At 41.5% G+C, this 16,230-nt stretch overlaps 3 protein-coding genes across 3 annotated transcripts in view; 2 read left to right on the forward strand and 1 right to left on the reverse strand.

Moving 5' to 3' along the window:
* Positions 1-4,785, forward strand: slc46a1 (solute carrier family 46 member 1). The gene is made up of 6 exons (XM_077565522.1): positions 1-509; positions 1,409-1,800; positions 1,879-2,351; positions 2,418-2,501; positions 2,777-2,933; positions 3,006-4,785. Exons 1-6 carry the CDS (start codon positions 201-203, stop codon positions 3,031-3,033), a joined length of 1,443 nt encoding a protein of 480 aa, XP_077421648.1. The 5' UTR covers positions 1-200; the 3' UTR covers positions 3,034-4,785.
* On the reverse strand, positions 4,732-15,508 carry sarm1 (sterile alpha and TIR motif containing 1). The gene is made up of 8 exons (XM_077565519.1): positions 14,544-15,508; positions 11,011-11,629; positions 9,375-9,587; positions 9,210-9,301; positions 8,175-8,501; positions 6,165-6,354; positions 5,925-6,046; positions 4,732-5,801 (listed from the first exon to the last, which is right to left on the reverse strand). The coding sequence occupies exons 1-8, from the start codon at positions 15,008-15,010 to the stop codon at positions 5,699-5,701; spliced, it is 2,133 nt and encodes a 710-aa protein (XP_077421645.1). The 5' UTR covers positions 15,011-15,508; the 3' UTR covers positions 4,732-5,698.
* The window catches only part of vtna (vitronectin a), a 9,024-nt gene continuing 7,548 nt past the window's right edge, over positions 14,755-16,230 (forward strand). The window contains exon 1 of the mRNA XM_077565521.1: positions 14,755-14,993. The gene's annotated coding sequence lies outside the window, so the exon portion shown is untranslated. The remainder of the gene's footprint in view (positions 14,994-16,230) is intronic.

Here is a 16,230-nt window from a genome sequence, read left to right on the forward strand (position 1 = left end):
TAAACCAGAGCTTCCTTTTGTCATATCTGCTGAGCTGTACAAAACACTGCCATTAGCTTTTTTAAATAAGTGGCAAAAACTCAACGCGACAACAAAAACCCTTTTCATAACGACTGATCAGTGCAGCGTGCATGAAGGAGGATGTTGCAACAAGTAGGTGAAGATTCAAGTTTGTTCATGTTTATTTGATACGAGTCAACATGTACGAGCCGGACACGGCTGCTATCCTTCCCGGCGACGAGGAACTGAAAGCCGACGATTCCAATGTATCGCTCGGCCATGAGGAGGAAGCCCAGCCGCCGTCTTCCAAACCAGTGGGACCGCCGTTTGCATGCCCGCTCCCGGTGTCCGTGGAGCCCGTCATTTTCCTATCCGTGTTTGCGGTGGTGCTCCAGACGCCGCTGGCCACTCAGTATCTGTGGGACAGAATTAGCGAGGACCTCGGCTACAACGCTTCCAAGAGGTCGGAGTGCGGCAACAGCTCCGCGGGGCCGGACGCTCTTCACAAGGTAAACTTGTACACTAATAGGGGGACGTTGCAAACGTTGATGGTGGTTGCCACAAAAGCGTATCGTCCGATCCTATCCTGATTCGTTTATTTGGGGGTGAGTCTAGCAAGCCTCACCAGGCTTGCGAAGCCAATTATCCGTAACGAATGACGTCACGCGACGTGGAAGTGTTTTTTTGTTTTTATTTATTTATTTACTAATGATATTTCCTCAATGCAACGCAAGTTACTTTCACGGTGCAAACAAACGACGTATTGTATTGCTTTTGCCTGTGACTAGAATACAAACAGGGTGATTTTTAGTTTTGTTTTTAATCGTTTACTGTATTTGAATACGCTTCCGTTTATTTGAACACAGTAGTCAACATATAGTCAAAGTCAAACATGCAAAGTACACATATAGGCAAATTGTTATAGTCGCCAAACGACATATCATCACATTTAGAAATAAAAAATAATCCTCACAAATCAAATGACAATGATGCGAAGTCCAAAGCTTTTCAGTGGACGTAGGTCATTTCACCCGTATTTTGACTTGTGACGTAAGATAATAAAAAATAGGATACATTGGCAACAAAAGTACTGTTAAGTACAAGTAACAGAAAAAGAAAAAAAAATTGAAACTTAGTAGCTGAACTGTATAAACTAAACAATTTCCCTCTTTTATTAACCTTGTATTCGTGTGAAGAAGAAAAATGTTAAATTGAGTGAATTAAGTTTTTGATATTCTCCAGGAACTGCTGCACATTTAAAAAACCTGCATGTTCTTAAGACCCTAAATTGTCCATATGTGTGTTTTCCGTAGCTGTGTAGCTGTTTTCAAGTCAAGCTGTACTGATTTTCTTCCTCATTTGTTCGCTAGAGGATTTATTGTACTGTCCTTCTCCTTTCCTTCTCTAGGAAGTAGAAACACTGACAGCACACTGGAACCTGTACATCAATCTCGCTGGCTTTTCTGTCAGCTTGCTCGTGGTGCCTCTCTTGGGCTCGTGGAGCGACTTTGCAGGTCGCAGGCCGGTCCTCATCATCCCCAACTTGGGTTTGGCCATGCAGGTGGTGGTCTACCTGGTTGTGATGTACCTCAAACTGCCTGTGGCCTACTTCCTTGTGGGTCGACTGCTCAGCGGACTTTCGGGGGATTTCAATGCTATACTGGCTGCCTGCTTTGCGTATGTGGCCGACACGAGCGACCGAAAAGCCCGCACTTTCAGGGTGGCGGTCCTGGAGGCTTGTATTGGTCTCTCAGGGATGTTTGCCAGCATTATTGGAGGTCACTGGAAGCGGATGCAAGGGTAAGGAATTCTTACTTTTTGTTGAAATGTTTCTCAGTCAACAGTTGACCACCATCTTGTTTTTCTGGCTATTTGTAGCTACATCAACCCCTTCTGGTTGGTTCTGGCGACCAGCCTGGCATCGGCTCTGTATGCTTTCCTGTTTGTCCCCGAGTCTGTCAAGAAAGACCCCAGCGCCAAGCTTCTCACCCTTCACCACCACAAAGCCGTGTGGCACATTTTCTCCACCGGGGCTAGCGAGGGCGGCGGAAGGTTCCCGAGATGCAAGCTGTGGCTCTACATGCTCTGCTTCTTCCTGGTGGTGACCGTCCACATCGGGAGCCGCGAGTTGTACGTTCTGTACGAGCTTAGCCCGCCGCTGTGCTGGGGGGCAACGTTCATCGGCTACGGCTCGGCGGCTCTGCACTTGAGCTACCTGAGCAGCCTGCTGGGGTTGAAGGTCATGCTGCGCTGGTTGGAGGACTCATGGGTGGCCGTCATTAGTCTGGCCTCCAACATTACTGGGCTGCTGGTTTTCTCTGTGGCGGACTCCACTTTGCTCATGTTCACAGGTGACACGTCAGTATATTTTCTGTTGTGTTTCCCAGCGCTAATGTGTCTTCTTTGTCTGTTACCAGGATACGGTTTGTTATTCTTCTTTGTGGCTTCTACACCTGTACTCAGGTCCAAGCTGTCCAAACTGGTGAGCCAGTCTGAACAAGGTCAGCCATTTGCACAGGGGGCAAATCCAGGTCAAGAAAGTAAAAACACTGCCACAGTTTTGCTTTAGCCCATGTGCTAGCTAGCGAGCTCCTTAACTAGCTCCCCATATCATGAGCTAGCTAGCTAGCACAAGGGGTTAAAGCAAAACTGTGGCAGGGTTTCGACTTTCTGGACCTGGATTTGCCACCTTTGTCACATATCTGAGCAGCTTTAAGCATTTAAAATCTCAAAGACTGTCTACTGGCTTGTTGAAGTCTGCGTTTGCGTCTGCCAGGTGCCCTCTTCTCGTCTGTGGCCTGTGTGGAGAGTTTGTGCTTCCTAGTGGGTAGTGGCCTCTTCAACTCCGTCTATCCAGCCACTCTGCACTTCATGAAGGGCTTCACCTTCCTTTTGGCTGCTATCATCCTCCTCATCCCAGCCGGAATAATTGGGTGAGTCTCCTCTTCTCCTAATCAAAACACAAAAGACTTGAGTATTCAAAATGAATGCCGATGTGTCTCCAGGAGTTTGCGCTGTTTAGAGATGAGATAACTCAGCGACTCCACAGCATCCTGACCTGTACAGTCGGACCATTGTCTGTGAGTGTTTGGGGTGAGCAGCTCAACTAGAGACATGGGACCACTATGCAGCAAAGGGATGAAGACAAAGCATTCTTCCTACTAGCGCATTTTACTTGAAAAATGTTGGCGCCAACCAATTAGTGATTAAGTTCACTAAAAATGTCCTAAGAGTGCACAACGACAATGAAGGGAAATCTTTTTTGCTTTGATGCTTTTATTTCTTGGCTGATACGTTGGGAATCATCAAAGTGCCTGCAAGTGTTACTTAAATCAATGCATTTTTTCATATTTTGAATTGATTATTCAATGTCAACAAATACAATTTCAACACTGATTTTCATCCATTCATTTAAATGGGAAGTTAACCCTCCAATTTCGACAATAATATGTTCTATGTAGTCCCGCTAGTCTAAATACGGTATTCTGGTTAATATTGCATTAGTGGAATATGTGTTAAGCAGCAAAATCCAGCAGTTTTTATCAATATCAGAAGGCGGCCATTTTGCCACTTGCTATAGACTGAAGATGACATCAGTGTTGCTTAGGTCTCCGGTAACAACCAATCACAGCTCAGCTTCAGAAAACAGGTGAGCTGTGATTGGTCATTGCCTTAGCCCTGAGCAACTGTGATGTCATCTTCAGTTGACAGCAAGTGGCAAAATGGCCGCTCCTATCGATATGAAAAAAGTGGTCATTAGTTGAACCCCACTAATCTGAATTATAAAATACAGTATGATGCAAAATGATCTCTCATTTCATACATCCTGTTTTTTACTTAATGACATCACATGTTACAATACTGTACATATATTTCTGGTAACGGCATCATGAATGAATGTCCACTTTCATTCTATGGTACTTGACTACTACTTGCCATTTCTTGACACTACACGCTTCAGCTAAATTGTGGTTTGCAGTCCATAAAGAAAAGAAAAATCCATAATGGTCAATTATTTAACTGACAAATTAATACAAATTTACTGAAAATTAGCAAATGGAAATCAATTTCCTCCATCAACAGTGGGTACCAACAATTTAGCCTGAGTGTGTACATAACATAAATAATTGACAGCACAAAAAGGGGAAGAGTGTAAAGCAGACGCAAAGCAGCTGGTCCAACACTGGATAGTCCCCGAGCACACGGCCACACACAGCATGGAGCCGGCCGGGGGGTTACATCCCAGATGCGCTGTCAACTGACAAATCGGCTTCAAAATGCACAAAGGGAAGAGCAGAGGTTAAGCGGCATATTGGCTTGTTTGGATTGGGCTGCATGTTTTCTAATGGCTGTCTGAAGATACTTGCAATAAATACAAATAAGATGCATCATATTTGTTGTATCAAAGTAATAAACTTTACCATGATAATATGTCAGGTTTACAATTACGATTATGTTAGATTTTAGATTACTGTAGACAAACCAAAATGGTGTAGTTATTTTTTATTTGTAACACCGTCCTTGCTGTCCATTGAAAAGCATATATTGTTCAAATTGTGTGATTTTTTTTTTCTTTTCTACATGAGCTAGTTATTTAGTGGGCTGTTTAAGTCAATTGACAAACCCACACAATTTGGAGGTGCATGTTTTTCCTTGGACTGAGTTTATGTAGCCTATTTACAATGCAGTATGAGTGTGACAATGATTGTAAATGCAAAATGCTGAACAAAATGTGTTTGTCAGGCTGTAGCTGTTTTATTGAATAAAATATGGCATCTGACAAATATTAAAGCCGGCCTCGCTGCATCATTGCACAGCAGACTGCAAGTAATGTCAACAGGTCTTATAGGCCTGTGCTTTTGTTTGTGTTTTGTCTATTGATGTATGTACAGTACAGTTGCTTTCATTAAATACACAGAGAAAGGAACAACAATGAATTTTGCCTGGCTGACCAATATTTACATAACATATGGCGTAGACAGTAGGACCACAAATATCAACAGGTAGTTTCTTGGATTACACTATTGTATGTTCCAATGTCAAAGGCAAATGTTGTGATACAGTGTAAATCATTTATTTTAAAGCTACTGAACGCAGAAAATTCCATTTTGAATCGCTACTGCCACCTGTTGATGAAAAATGAAACTGCACACACCATTCTTCTGTAGACATCGCGCACACGACGTCATATCCACAGACAGAGGATGGGAAATACGAACCCGAATCCAGTCTGAAAACTATTGGCCAGAGGCTTGCAGGAGTAACCATTGTGAACAGCTAAGGTGTTAATCTACGATTTAGAAGATATTTCAGTCATAAATGGTCCCAAAAAAAAAGAGGCTATTATAAAGCTATTTTGGGGCAAATTGTTACAAAGATCAGCTTTAAATGTAATTCTGACAAAAAATGACATTCTGATGCTATGAGTATACTGACTGAACGACGTGAGTGTTAATCTTTTTACTGTTCCTGAGAACCCCCAAAAAAGGCATACACTGTACCTGACAAAACATTATTAAGGATAAAGGAGTCACAGTTTTTATGCACAATCCATAAAGACTTCATGTTATTGTTTGCAATATATTATTCGTATAAGCTTTTAGCATTGTCAAGTTAGCTTCACATGCGCATGGGCTGAGCTGGAGAACGTTTTTTTGCCATTTGATTTGGCATCAGAGTTATTCTCGCCCAAATGTGTTCATTTCTTCTTCTGCTCTTTGGAACTATCCAGAAGGTCTTGGTTTCCCTTCAAAAAGCGGAGGATCTTCTCTATCGAGGCCTCCTGATATTCATGCGACCACCTGTGCCGAGAGAAGGCGACATGCAGAATGTTGACCATCACAATGTGTTCATGAAATAGGAATGCGTGTGAGCAAATACAAAGACGTCTCAGAGATGGAATGCAGAAGATAATGGCTACTCACTTGATGCCATTGAAGTTGAGAATTGATCTCATGTCCTCAGGCAGAGACATGGGATCGGGCCATACGAAGTTATCCGTGACTGGCACAATGTTCTTCTTACCACCCAAAGCCGTGACTATTTCCTGTAACATCACATCCATGATAAAACCATAAAAGATTTTTGTACTCAAATCACATCATCAAAGATATTTGATCAATCCAACTCTCAACATGAAAAACGGGGCCGAGAACTGAACTGACCTTATGTACCCAGTCTTTCATAGCCGCGTCCCCCATGCACTTGTCCAGAGCGTTGGCAGACAGCACCAGGATGAAGTTTCGAGCCCGCTGGACACTCTGGATCAGTTTGTCCTCGAATTTGCCGGCCTCCAGCTTCTCCACATCAATGAAGACGCTGAATCCTCGAACCTGCAGGTGCACCTTTAGAAGGCTTTCAGTGCCAAGACGGGATGGAGAATATATTAGTTAGAACAAAGAAAATAAAAATTCATGTTTTTGGAATTCCCCTTCTTCCTCATGTCTCCTTTTTTTCCCCCACATTAGAAACTCGGGCGCTAATTAGCGAACCACTAGGCTTACCGTCCTGCGCCCCCTGTTGGTCATTGTCATTCTTTGTGTTTCTCTGATGGGTTGTGACTGTGAAGAATATTACTTATAATATATTTGATTCTGATTCTGAAATCTGATTCTGATCTAAATGTACACCATTGACAAAAATATTGTGTCTATAGGTATAACAATTATGAGTTTTGGTGATCGTGGTCTTGCGAGATCATAATGGACTGCACTACTTGGCTGTGACCAGCCGAGGCACGATTGATAAAAAGTCAATCAACTACTGGTTTTGTTAGAATAAATGTACATAAGTTATCCCATATTTACTCCTATAGTCTTGCAAGATAGCGGCTGAAACACTTGAACTTTGACAGTTGAAAGCGTCAGCGCCGAAGAAAGAAACGTCTGTATTATTATCTGCATAATAACTCATATCCTTGAAGGTTGCTGCTGTGTGTTCACCCTCCCCTTTAGAGCAGCAACATTTGTGTAAACTAGGGGAAATCCTATTAAAAATAGAGGACTCTGCGGAGTGTGCTCAGAACAGGTAGGCGATTGTAATCTCTCTTTACGAGCAAAAAATAATCTAAATCTCTTGTCTTCCTTCCTTGTCTGCTGTTCATTAAATGTTCTGGATTCACTGAACCTGAGAACCTTTAGAACACTATATGGAATTGGAACGTGTCTTGAGGCAGAAGCAAATTTGAGTGCGCTATTGGCTGTAACCAGTAGAGGCGCTCTTGATGCTACAGTGTTTTTTGTTTTTTTTTATCTAAAGAAGAACGTGACTGGGGAGGATGGCAACTCCACCATATTTTCCCCATGATCGATCAAGGACATTTAGTCAATATAGTTTTTACTTTTATCAAAACTAGGGCTGTCACTAAACGGAGAAACACAGAGAAGGAGATCAATACAAAGATCACATTAGAGCAACACGTTGTTTAAAAACCTACTTTTGTTATAGGTTTGGAGTCTCTTAGCCATGCACTTTATGTTATCAACATATTAGTTCTTACTTATTTCTTGAATGAGGCCTAAATTCTATCTCTATGCAGTATTGGTAAAGATAGGTGTGGAAAGTAAAAAAAAACATCTGATTATAACAGATCAATTATTGATAGTTGATGGCTTATACATTTTTAGTCACAATGTGCCCATCAGAGTCTATAGTGACGGTTAGCATAGTACAAAGTGATATCAATTAAAGTTTACCACATTGAATTTGGATCACACGTGTATTTAGTTCTAGTGTTTATATAACAATAAATAAAACAATACTTTTGAATACATCAACATTTATTATTTTCTAATTGATGTAGGCCTACTGTATAATTTACTGTAAACAAATATTTAACTAATTAATTATCATAGTTATTTAATATTAGAATTCTAAAAAAAAATTGTACGTGTAAAAATATGCCTTTATATATAATTAATGGATTTAGTATTTTAAATTACAAGTTGCCCAGCCATAAGAATGCGTTCCGCATGCGGCGTCGAGAAAAAATAGAACGCTTGCGGAAACCTTCCGCAGCGCCGCACCCCTTCCGCACCGCATACGCAACGCACTGCAGCTGGTGGGAATTGACACGCAGACTCGAATGCTTTTTATTCCTTGTAGCGGCCCTACGGAAAACGCACCGCGTCCGTTCCGCAGTCAGTGTAAATTGGGCGTAACCGTACTACTCTGACCTTGCGAGTTGTGATCCGGTGGTTCGGCGGTAGCTGATAAACACATCCGGTCCTGCAGGTTGGGCGTCTGTGTTGCAGGGTCTCAGCGGTTTACGGCTGACCGCCAGGATCTTGGCCCGGTGGACTCCGTTGAGTATGTGGCAGTCCTGCAGGAGCTGCTGATCCGTCAGACTTTGGATGTTGTTGCGGTCCACTCCCGACTGGACGAGGCCATATGTGTACTGGCGAAAACGAGGGTCCGCCTCCGTCAGCCAGTCAGCCATATTGTGTGGGTCGCATGTGGCGTAGTTGGCGTAGGTCTTTAGCACGCGAAGGTCTCTTAGGAACCTGGAGGAATGACGATGCAGCGATACTTTCATAAAGTGGTGCAATATGTCAAACTGAATTTTACTGGAAAAATATACATTTAGAGAATCCAATTGAGCAAAGATGGGAAATCCATGTGCAGAAATTAAAAACCCTGCCAATTTGGCCACAAACGAGCTCATTTACCCGCCAATTGAGTAGAAGCACCTGTGCCAGGGTCTTTACTTTCTGGAACGGGATTTCCCATATCTGCAACTTTGTGCCTGGACCTGGAATTTTTCCAAGCTCCTTTTGAATCATCCAGCATCATCTAAAGCAGTGGTCCCCAACCTTTTCTGTACCACGGACCGGTTTAATGTCTGACAATATTTTCACGGCCCAATCTAAAGGTTTAGCTGATAAAGACAAAATAAAATGACAAGAAAAAAACTGTGGTATTTTCTCTATAATAATAATAATGAACGTAAATCTACTGTGTAATCATGTGCAACTTTATTAACGATGTCCGTAACGTCGCACCAACAACAGAGTTGTCAAGTGAGACGGATGTAACAGACAGAATCCGGCCACTTTTCAAAATAAAACATAATTTTCGAAAAAAGTAAAAAGAATGCAATTTTTTTTCTTTCGGTACCAAATGACCCACGACCCGGTACCGGGCCGCAGCCCGGTGGTTGGGGACCACTGATCTAAAGGACTGGAGGTTTGCCTTAAGTACAATGAACTTACCTCTTACGACAGAGGCCAGCAGTCATGCCCAGGTCTGTGCTCAACTCTTGCTCTGTGATGTTCAGCAGGAGGTCTCCATCCACCTGTAGCTCCTGGCTCACCAGAAGACACACATTTATCAGACATATGTGTGAATAATTCGACGAGCAGGAAGTCAAAACTGACCTGGAAGCGGTCGCAGAATGCGCTGAAGCCGACCTGCTGCAGCCAGGTCTGCACCTCGCAAGTCTTCCAGTTGGGCACACTGGACAGGATGCGCTTGGGCACTTCCTCGCCCATCATTCTCAGCGCCCGCTTCGCCAAGGAGCAGGCCGTGCCATTGCTGGAGTACATGACGATTCTTTTAAGGCTCTGCACGGCTCCGATCTCTTGGAAAATCTGGAACCAGGCATAGGAAGTTGTACAGCGGACCAAATATAGGAAATTTTGTTTTATTTACATAACAAACACCACACTGAGTTTCTCCGTCTATGCTGTGAAGAGCTAAAGGTCAAGAGGTAATTAAATCTGCATCTGCAGTTTTGTTGGATGCACAGATTAGCATTCCTAACAGTGTTAGCTTCTGCTAAGAAGAGCGTACTTGAATGCTTGGTGAAGTTGTCAACCTGTGTTGGATGTGTCCACGTGCCACATACAGTACACACAAGTCCTCACTTAATTCCCCACAGTCCTCTGCTCTTGTCGCAAATTCGTATTACTCAACAGTTGAGCATGTACGGTAAAATGTGACACATTCACACTTCTTCATGTAGCATTCAATTAACTCACATTTGTTACCAGCTAATGCTGTTAATCTGTGCATCCAACAACATTCATTTGCCTTGCGCAAGGCCGCTACTGGCTAAATCATATCTCCCCTCCACGTACACACTCTTAAAGCAAGCGCTCATGGATTATCACTTGTGAATGCAGCATTTTCTCACCAAGTAAGAAAATTACTCCCAGTTAATGTAGCACAAATACCCCCCATGTTGACAATTAAGCTAAACGTTCTCATAACATTATTCTCAGAAGCATTAGCTAACGTTACTGCAGCTACGCTACGTTCCCCTTTTGGCTAGGATGACATCCCGGTTAACCGGGAGAGTCCCGACTTTGACGCTTGTGTCCAGGCAGATTTCGCCAGCCCCATTGTTTTGTCCCACTGTTTACGCAGGTCCCGTCCTGGTTGTGTTTTTTTATTTTTTTATTTTTGTCCAGTCGGCAAGCCAATGTGTTTGGCCCTGCCATGTGTATGCCAATCACACAGTTGTCATTCATACGAGTAACCTAAGATCTAATCGCGCATTTTCGTCATACCGTAACAAGAAATACTTCCTGCTTCCACATTTAAGAATCGTGGGAAAAAAGGTCTGATTATTGTGAGTGCATTGACTTGTTTAGCGCTGCTGAACTGTCAACCAAGATAGCATTTAACACAACCACTGGTCCTGGTGAGAATTTGTTCTATATTTAATTTTCATCTAAATTGCAGTGAGCCCCTTTTTAATTTTGAAAATCTGGTCACCCTACTTTTGTCTTTGACATGATAGTGATTTGGCCACTGCGGTTCTTTTCCACTGATTTCAGCTATCTTAGCTGATCATGTCATTGGCTAAGAAACTGGGTTTCTTAGTGTGGGAAAATGAAGCTTCATGAAACATTTGTGATATATTTTTACTGCTTTAAATTCCATTGCGCTAGCCTTTATCTTTAAACTATGAGCACCATCTAGAGGAGTCAAAAATATTGCAAGCGTTTCATTTTCTCATCACTATAGTTCTCCACTGTGCCACCACAAAAAAGCAGAAACCAAGTGTACCTTGGTGTTGCGTTGACGGGACTTGATGCTGGTCTCAACGCAGAGGTAGAAGGTCGCGATGCACTTTCCCTCTAGTCTCGTTCCATCCAGCAGCGGCAGGAGGTGCTGCAGATCCGACGCCGTCTTCCCCTGCATGCAGTCGGCGCTGTCCGACAAACTGCGAGCAAAATCGTCCGGGTCCAGAGATGCGATGAAAGGCTCCACCAGCTCCAGCGTGCCAGATTTCACCACCTCCTTCTCGATTTCTCTGTTGGCCGCCAAGACGGTGACGGCCAGGCAGGCGTGGAAGCGGATGAGTTCGTCCTCTTTGGAGAAAGCCAGAGGGAAGAGCCATTCGGCGGCCTGTTTTTCGATCATCCATCTCTGGCAGCGGTGGCCTCCGTACATAGCGCAGTTGGCCAAAGCCACGGCGCAGTGACGCAGCACGGTGGGGTCCGTGCCTCTGCACCAGTAAAGCAGAGCATCAAGGGCGCCGTTGGTGATGAGGTGCACGGATGTCTCCTCGGTGTGTTTGAACATGTGCTCCAAGATTCCTGACACGCTGCGAGCCAGTTGGGCATCTTCTTGCTGCCGAGTCAGGTTGAGGATGACCCCCAATCCCAGGCGGGCTACGTAATCTCTGGCAGAAAGAATTGCATTAGTATTACATACTCTATTGGAGTTTAGCTAAAATAAGAAGACCATGAACACAATATTAGAATCTTCTGTGTTAACTCATTCACTGCCATTGACGGCTATAGACGTCAAACATTCATTTGAACTATTTCTATTAGTTTAACATTTTTTCCACTTTTGTTAACAAGAGTATGAAAACCTAAGGAAAAAAAATATTGACCATTTAGACCAGATATAAAAATTTTGATTAATCGTGAGTTAACTATTAAAGTCAGGTGATTAACTACAATTAAAAAATGTAATTGCCTGACGCCCTAATTTTTAATAATCTTTTCTTTTTTTAAATAATCTTTTTTTCAAAAAAGAAAAGATTATTAAAAATTAGCTCATCAGGCGATTAAAAGTTTTAATTGTAATTAAATTGAATCGCCTGACGCCCTAATTAAAAAAAATATTTTCTTTTTTTAAATAATTTTTTTTCAAAAAAGAAAAGATTATTAAAAATTAACTCGTCAGGCGATTAAAAGTTTTAATTGTAATTAATCGCATGACTTAGTGAGTTAACTCGCGACTAATCTTAAAAAAGTTATATCTGTTCTAAATGTACAATAAAAACTTTTTTCTAGGTTTTCAAACTCTTGTTGACAAAAGTGAAAAAATGTAAAACTAATAGAAATAGTTCAAATGATTTTTTGATGTCTAAAGCCATCAATGGCAGTGAATGAGTTAAAAAAAAAAAAAGGCCAGTTGGTGGACTGTATACTTGGTGGGTTTGCTGTCACGTTATTGTCCTATGGGTCTGCTGAGTGCCTTTTATAAAATGTTCTTAAAGGGGAAGTCAATCTTAAACATTTCTTGACAATAATTAATGTGACCTCACTAGTCTAAACTTGACATTCTAATTAATATTACATTTTTGGAATATGAGTTATGAAACAAAATCCAGCCGTTTTTATCCATCTCAGGGCTCAGGCAACGACCAATCACAGCTCACCTGTTTTCTGAAGCTGAGCTGTGATTGGTTGTTACCTGAGCACTGAGCAACTGTGATGTCATTTTCACTTGACAGAAAGTGGCAAAATGGCCGCCTCTGTTATTGATAAAAACTGCTGGATTTTGCTACTTAACTTATATTCAACTAATGCAATATTAACCAATATACCATATGTAGACTAGTTTGGCTGCTTAGAACTTATTATTGTCAAGAAATTTTGGGGGGTTTGACTTCCCCAAAAATTTAAATCTGAATGTTTTTAAGGCTAAATTTAAAACATGTGTGCATATCAGCAAAACTAGACTGAGTTGATTTTTGTTTAAAAAAAAGTGATTTGATTTGTTATTTTTTTCTTGTCCATCCATCCATCTATTCATCCATTCATCCATTTTCCGTACCGTATTAACTTTAAAAAGTTCTGATTATGTACTTTATATATGACAGTATTCTAACTACGTGAAGCAGTTTGTGACTTCTCTCAGTGAAAACTGCTACCTGTGTATAAATAAACTTACTTCCCTTTAAGCACTTCACTAAATGGCTTGCACTTCCTGAATTTTACCTGACCCACTTTATCGCACCTGTTTTATTTTTATTTATTTTTTAATGCTTTTGTATATGCTTTTGCACTTTTTTTGATGCACATTATTGTCTGTCTGATGTAATGTCTCTCTGTTTTTTTTTTAACACACACACAATGGAACCAGCCAAAATCTAATGAGAACCAATGTAAGAACTCTATTGAACATTCTACCTTTACAAAGATACAGTTTTGCACTATAAGAGGTACATATTCATTTATTATTGTGGCTTCTCTGTGACTACCCTGAGAAGCAAAGCTGTACAGAAAATGGACGGCTGGTTGCATAGATTGATTGATGGACTGTTTTTTTATTTCCGGGATGCACAGGGACAGGAAGTTCTTCTGGAATTACACGTCTGACGCATCTTGTGTGTGTTTTCTTCTCCATGCTGGCCTACAGCCACTTTCATAATCACATCAGCTGTGATAGATCATCTTTATCATGGAGGAATGAACAATCTCAGCTAGAAACTTAAAATGGAGAAGTGACATTTTTACACTTTTGGTAGATTCTGATGGAGGAAGAATGTGAGTCTACTGTGGTAATAATAGATAGATTAGTGTATGCTGTACCTGAGCGGGGTTCAAATGAAACTAGTTGCAGATAAGAGTATGTCTGTAAAAGGTCAATATTGGCTGATAACATTGTGCAAGTTTGCATTCTTTATGTGTGAATTGCTGGTTTAATTAATGTTTACATTTATTTTATTTTATTTTTAATGAACTGATTTTCCAAAAATGAATGAATTAATTATTGACATTGCTATTTAATATAATTATCATTATTTTCTGGCATGCCATTAATATTTACCAATACAGCTTTTTATTTTAAATTCTATTTTGAAACCTCCATGTGATGTAATGTGGAGTAAGCACATTTTTCAACAAGTATTGGCTGTTACATTGCATGACACAAGCTCTTCTTCCTGCGATGTAAGCCAATAGGCCTACACGATGTGTTCATTATTTGTCTTATGAGTATGCATTTTGTTTAATAAAAGTGTGATTTTGTTTGCAGTGGTGCAGAAGCACTCCATCATTGTGGTAGGTGTTAATATGCCTTGCTACATGTGAGCTTTCTCAGGAGTGCATTTTTAGACATTCTCAGACAACTGTTACTGTATATACTGTATAACGTGTGTCTTACTTATTATATATGGTGCTATTATGTTTCGATTTTTGAAAGTTGGACCCAAATTGTGTTGTATTTGCGCCATATAATGAAAATAAAGACGTTCTGTTCTATTTCTATTCTAGGACAATTTTGCATCATCTAGTTCCAGCTCCTCTATTGGGTGATAAGGTGCAAGTGTACCGTATTGGCCGCAGAGTGGTCCATACCTGTTCTCTGCAACCAGTATCTGCTCCAGTAGTTTAGCGGACTCATAGGTGATCTCCACAGTAGGTGTCTGCTGGAGCTGCAGCAGGAGTTCCAGGCCTCCATCCAACCGGATCCTGTTGCATATCTCTTCGGCCACCTGACGCCCGACGGCGGGTAGAACCCAGGCCTCTTCTACCAGCTGGTAGATCTCCGCGATGGCTCCGCGCATCTCGTCGGAATCGGACGTTTCCTTAGCGCGTTTGAGCCGCTGGATGGCGGAACGCAGCGCGGGGAGAGAGCCGTCCAGAGCCGCTTGCACGTCGGCGTGGATCCCCGGAGACACCGCTCTGGGCTGCTCGGCCCCGGAGCCGCTCCTCCCTCGCTGGAGCCGGCTGACGTATTCGGGCACCGTGAGGCGGTCTGAGCTGAACATGACGGACAAGTGTCTGTAGAGCCTCCACAGGAAGAAGGTGAGAGAAAAGAGCATCTACCGGCAGAAGCAACGGTGACTGTCTTTGTTTACAAGAGCATCAGATTGGCTGACGAACGTGTTCGGTCGAGTTGGTTAATAGCAAACAAACAAGGCCTCTGGTATTAATCCCAAGTGACAACTCCCTCCAAATTATTAAATGATCAACTCTCCATCGATGTGTCCTAAATCCGCCAATATTTAAAATAAACATAACATCATCAGAAGCTGGCATGCAAATGAAGCATCAAACACACAGCAGTTCCTTTTGTCTCTTCCTGGTGTCAAGTCTGTTCACCACACTTTCTCACTCCGACTCGCGCTTTGTATGTTCTTGTCAAAAGAATCAGATCAAAAAATAAATAAACATACACCGCTGCTCCAGTTACAGAAAATGACTTGTCACTGCATTGGCATCGGTCAGCAGGACTCAGCAGCATCCGCGAGCTGCTGGCCTGTCCGCTGCATCCTCCGGAGACTTGCTCAGGTTGCACTTTGCACCGCCCGCCGCTCGCGGAAACAACCGGGACGTAGCTTCTACTAAAATAAGCAGCCCCTCCTCTCCTCGACTGCATCGTAGCAGCTAGCTGGTTGTGTTGGAAACAACAAGTAGGCTGGCCCTCTTCTGGACGCACCAGCATATACAATATCTATCTATCTATCTATCTATCTATCTATCTATCTATCTATCTATCTATCTATCTATCTATCTATCTATCTATCTATCTATCTATCTATCTATCTATCTATCTATCTATCTATCTATCTATCTATCTATCTATCTATCTATCTATCTATCTATCTATCTATCTATCTATCTATCTATCCTTATGGTTGGGCAACTTGTAATTTAAAATACTAAATCCATAAATTATATATAAAGGCATATTTTTACATGTACAATTTTTAAATAATTCTAATATTAAATAAATATGATAATTAATTAGTTAAATATTTGTTTACAGTAAATTATACAGTAGGCCTACATAAATTAATAGATAATACATTTTGATGTATTCAAAAATATTGTTTTATTTATTGTTATATAAACACTAGAACTAAATACACGTATGATCCAAATTGGGGTCAACTTTAATTGATATCACTTTGTACTATGCTAACCGTCACTATAGACTCTGATGGTGTTGCCAGGCACATTGTGACTAAAAATGTATAAGCCATCAATTATCAATAATTGATCTGGTAAAATATGATGTTTTTTTACTTTCCTCACCTAT

This window comes from Vanacampus margaritifer, chromosome 5 (genome assembly GCF_051991255.1).
Source record: "Vanacampus margaritifer isolate UIUO_Vmar chromosome 5, RoL_Vmar_1.0, whole genome shotgun sequence".
Taxonomy (NCBI): Eukaryota; Metazoa; Chordata; class Actinopteri; order Syngnathiformes; family Syngnathidae; genus Vanacampus; species Vanacampus margaritifer.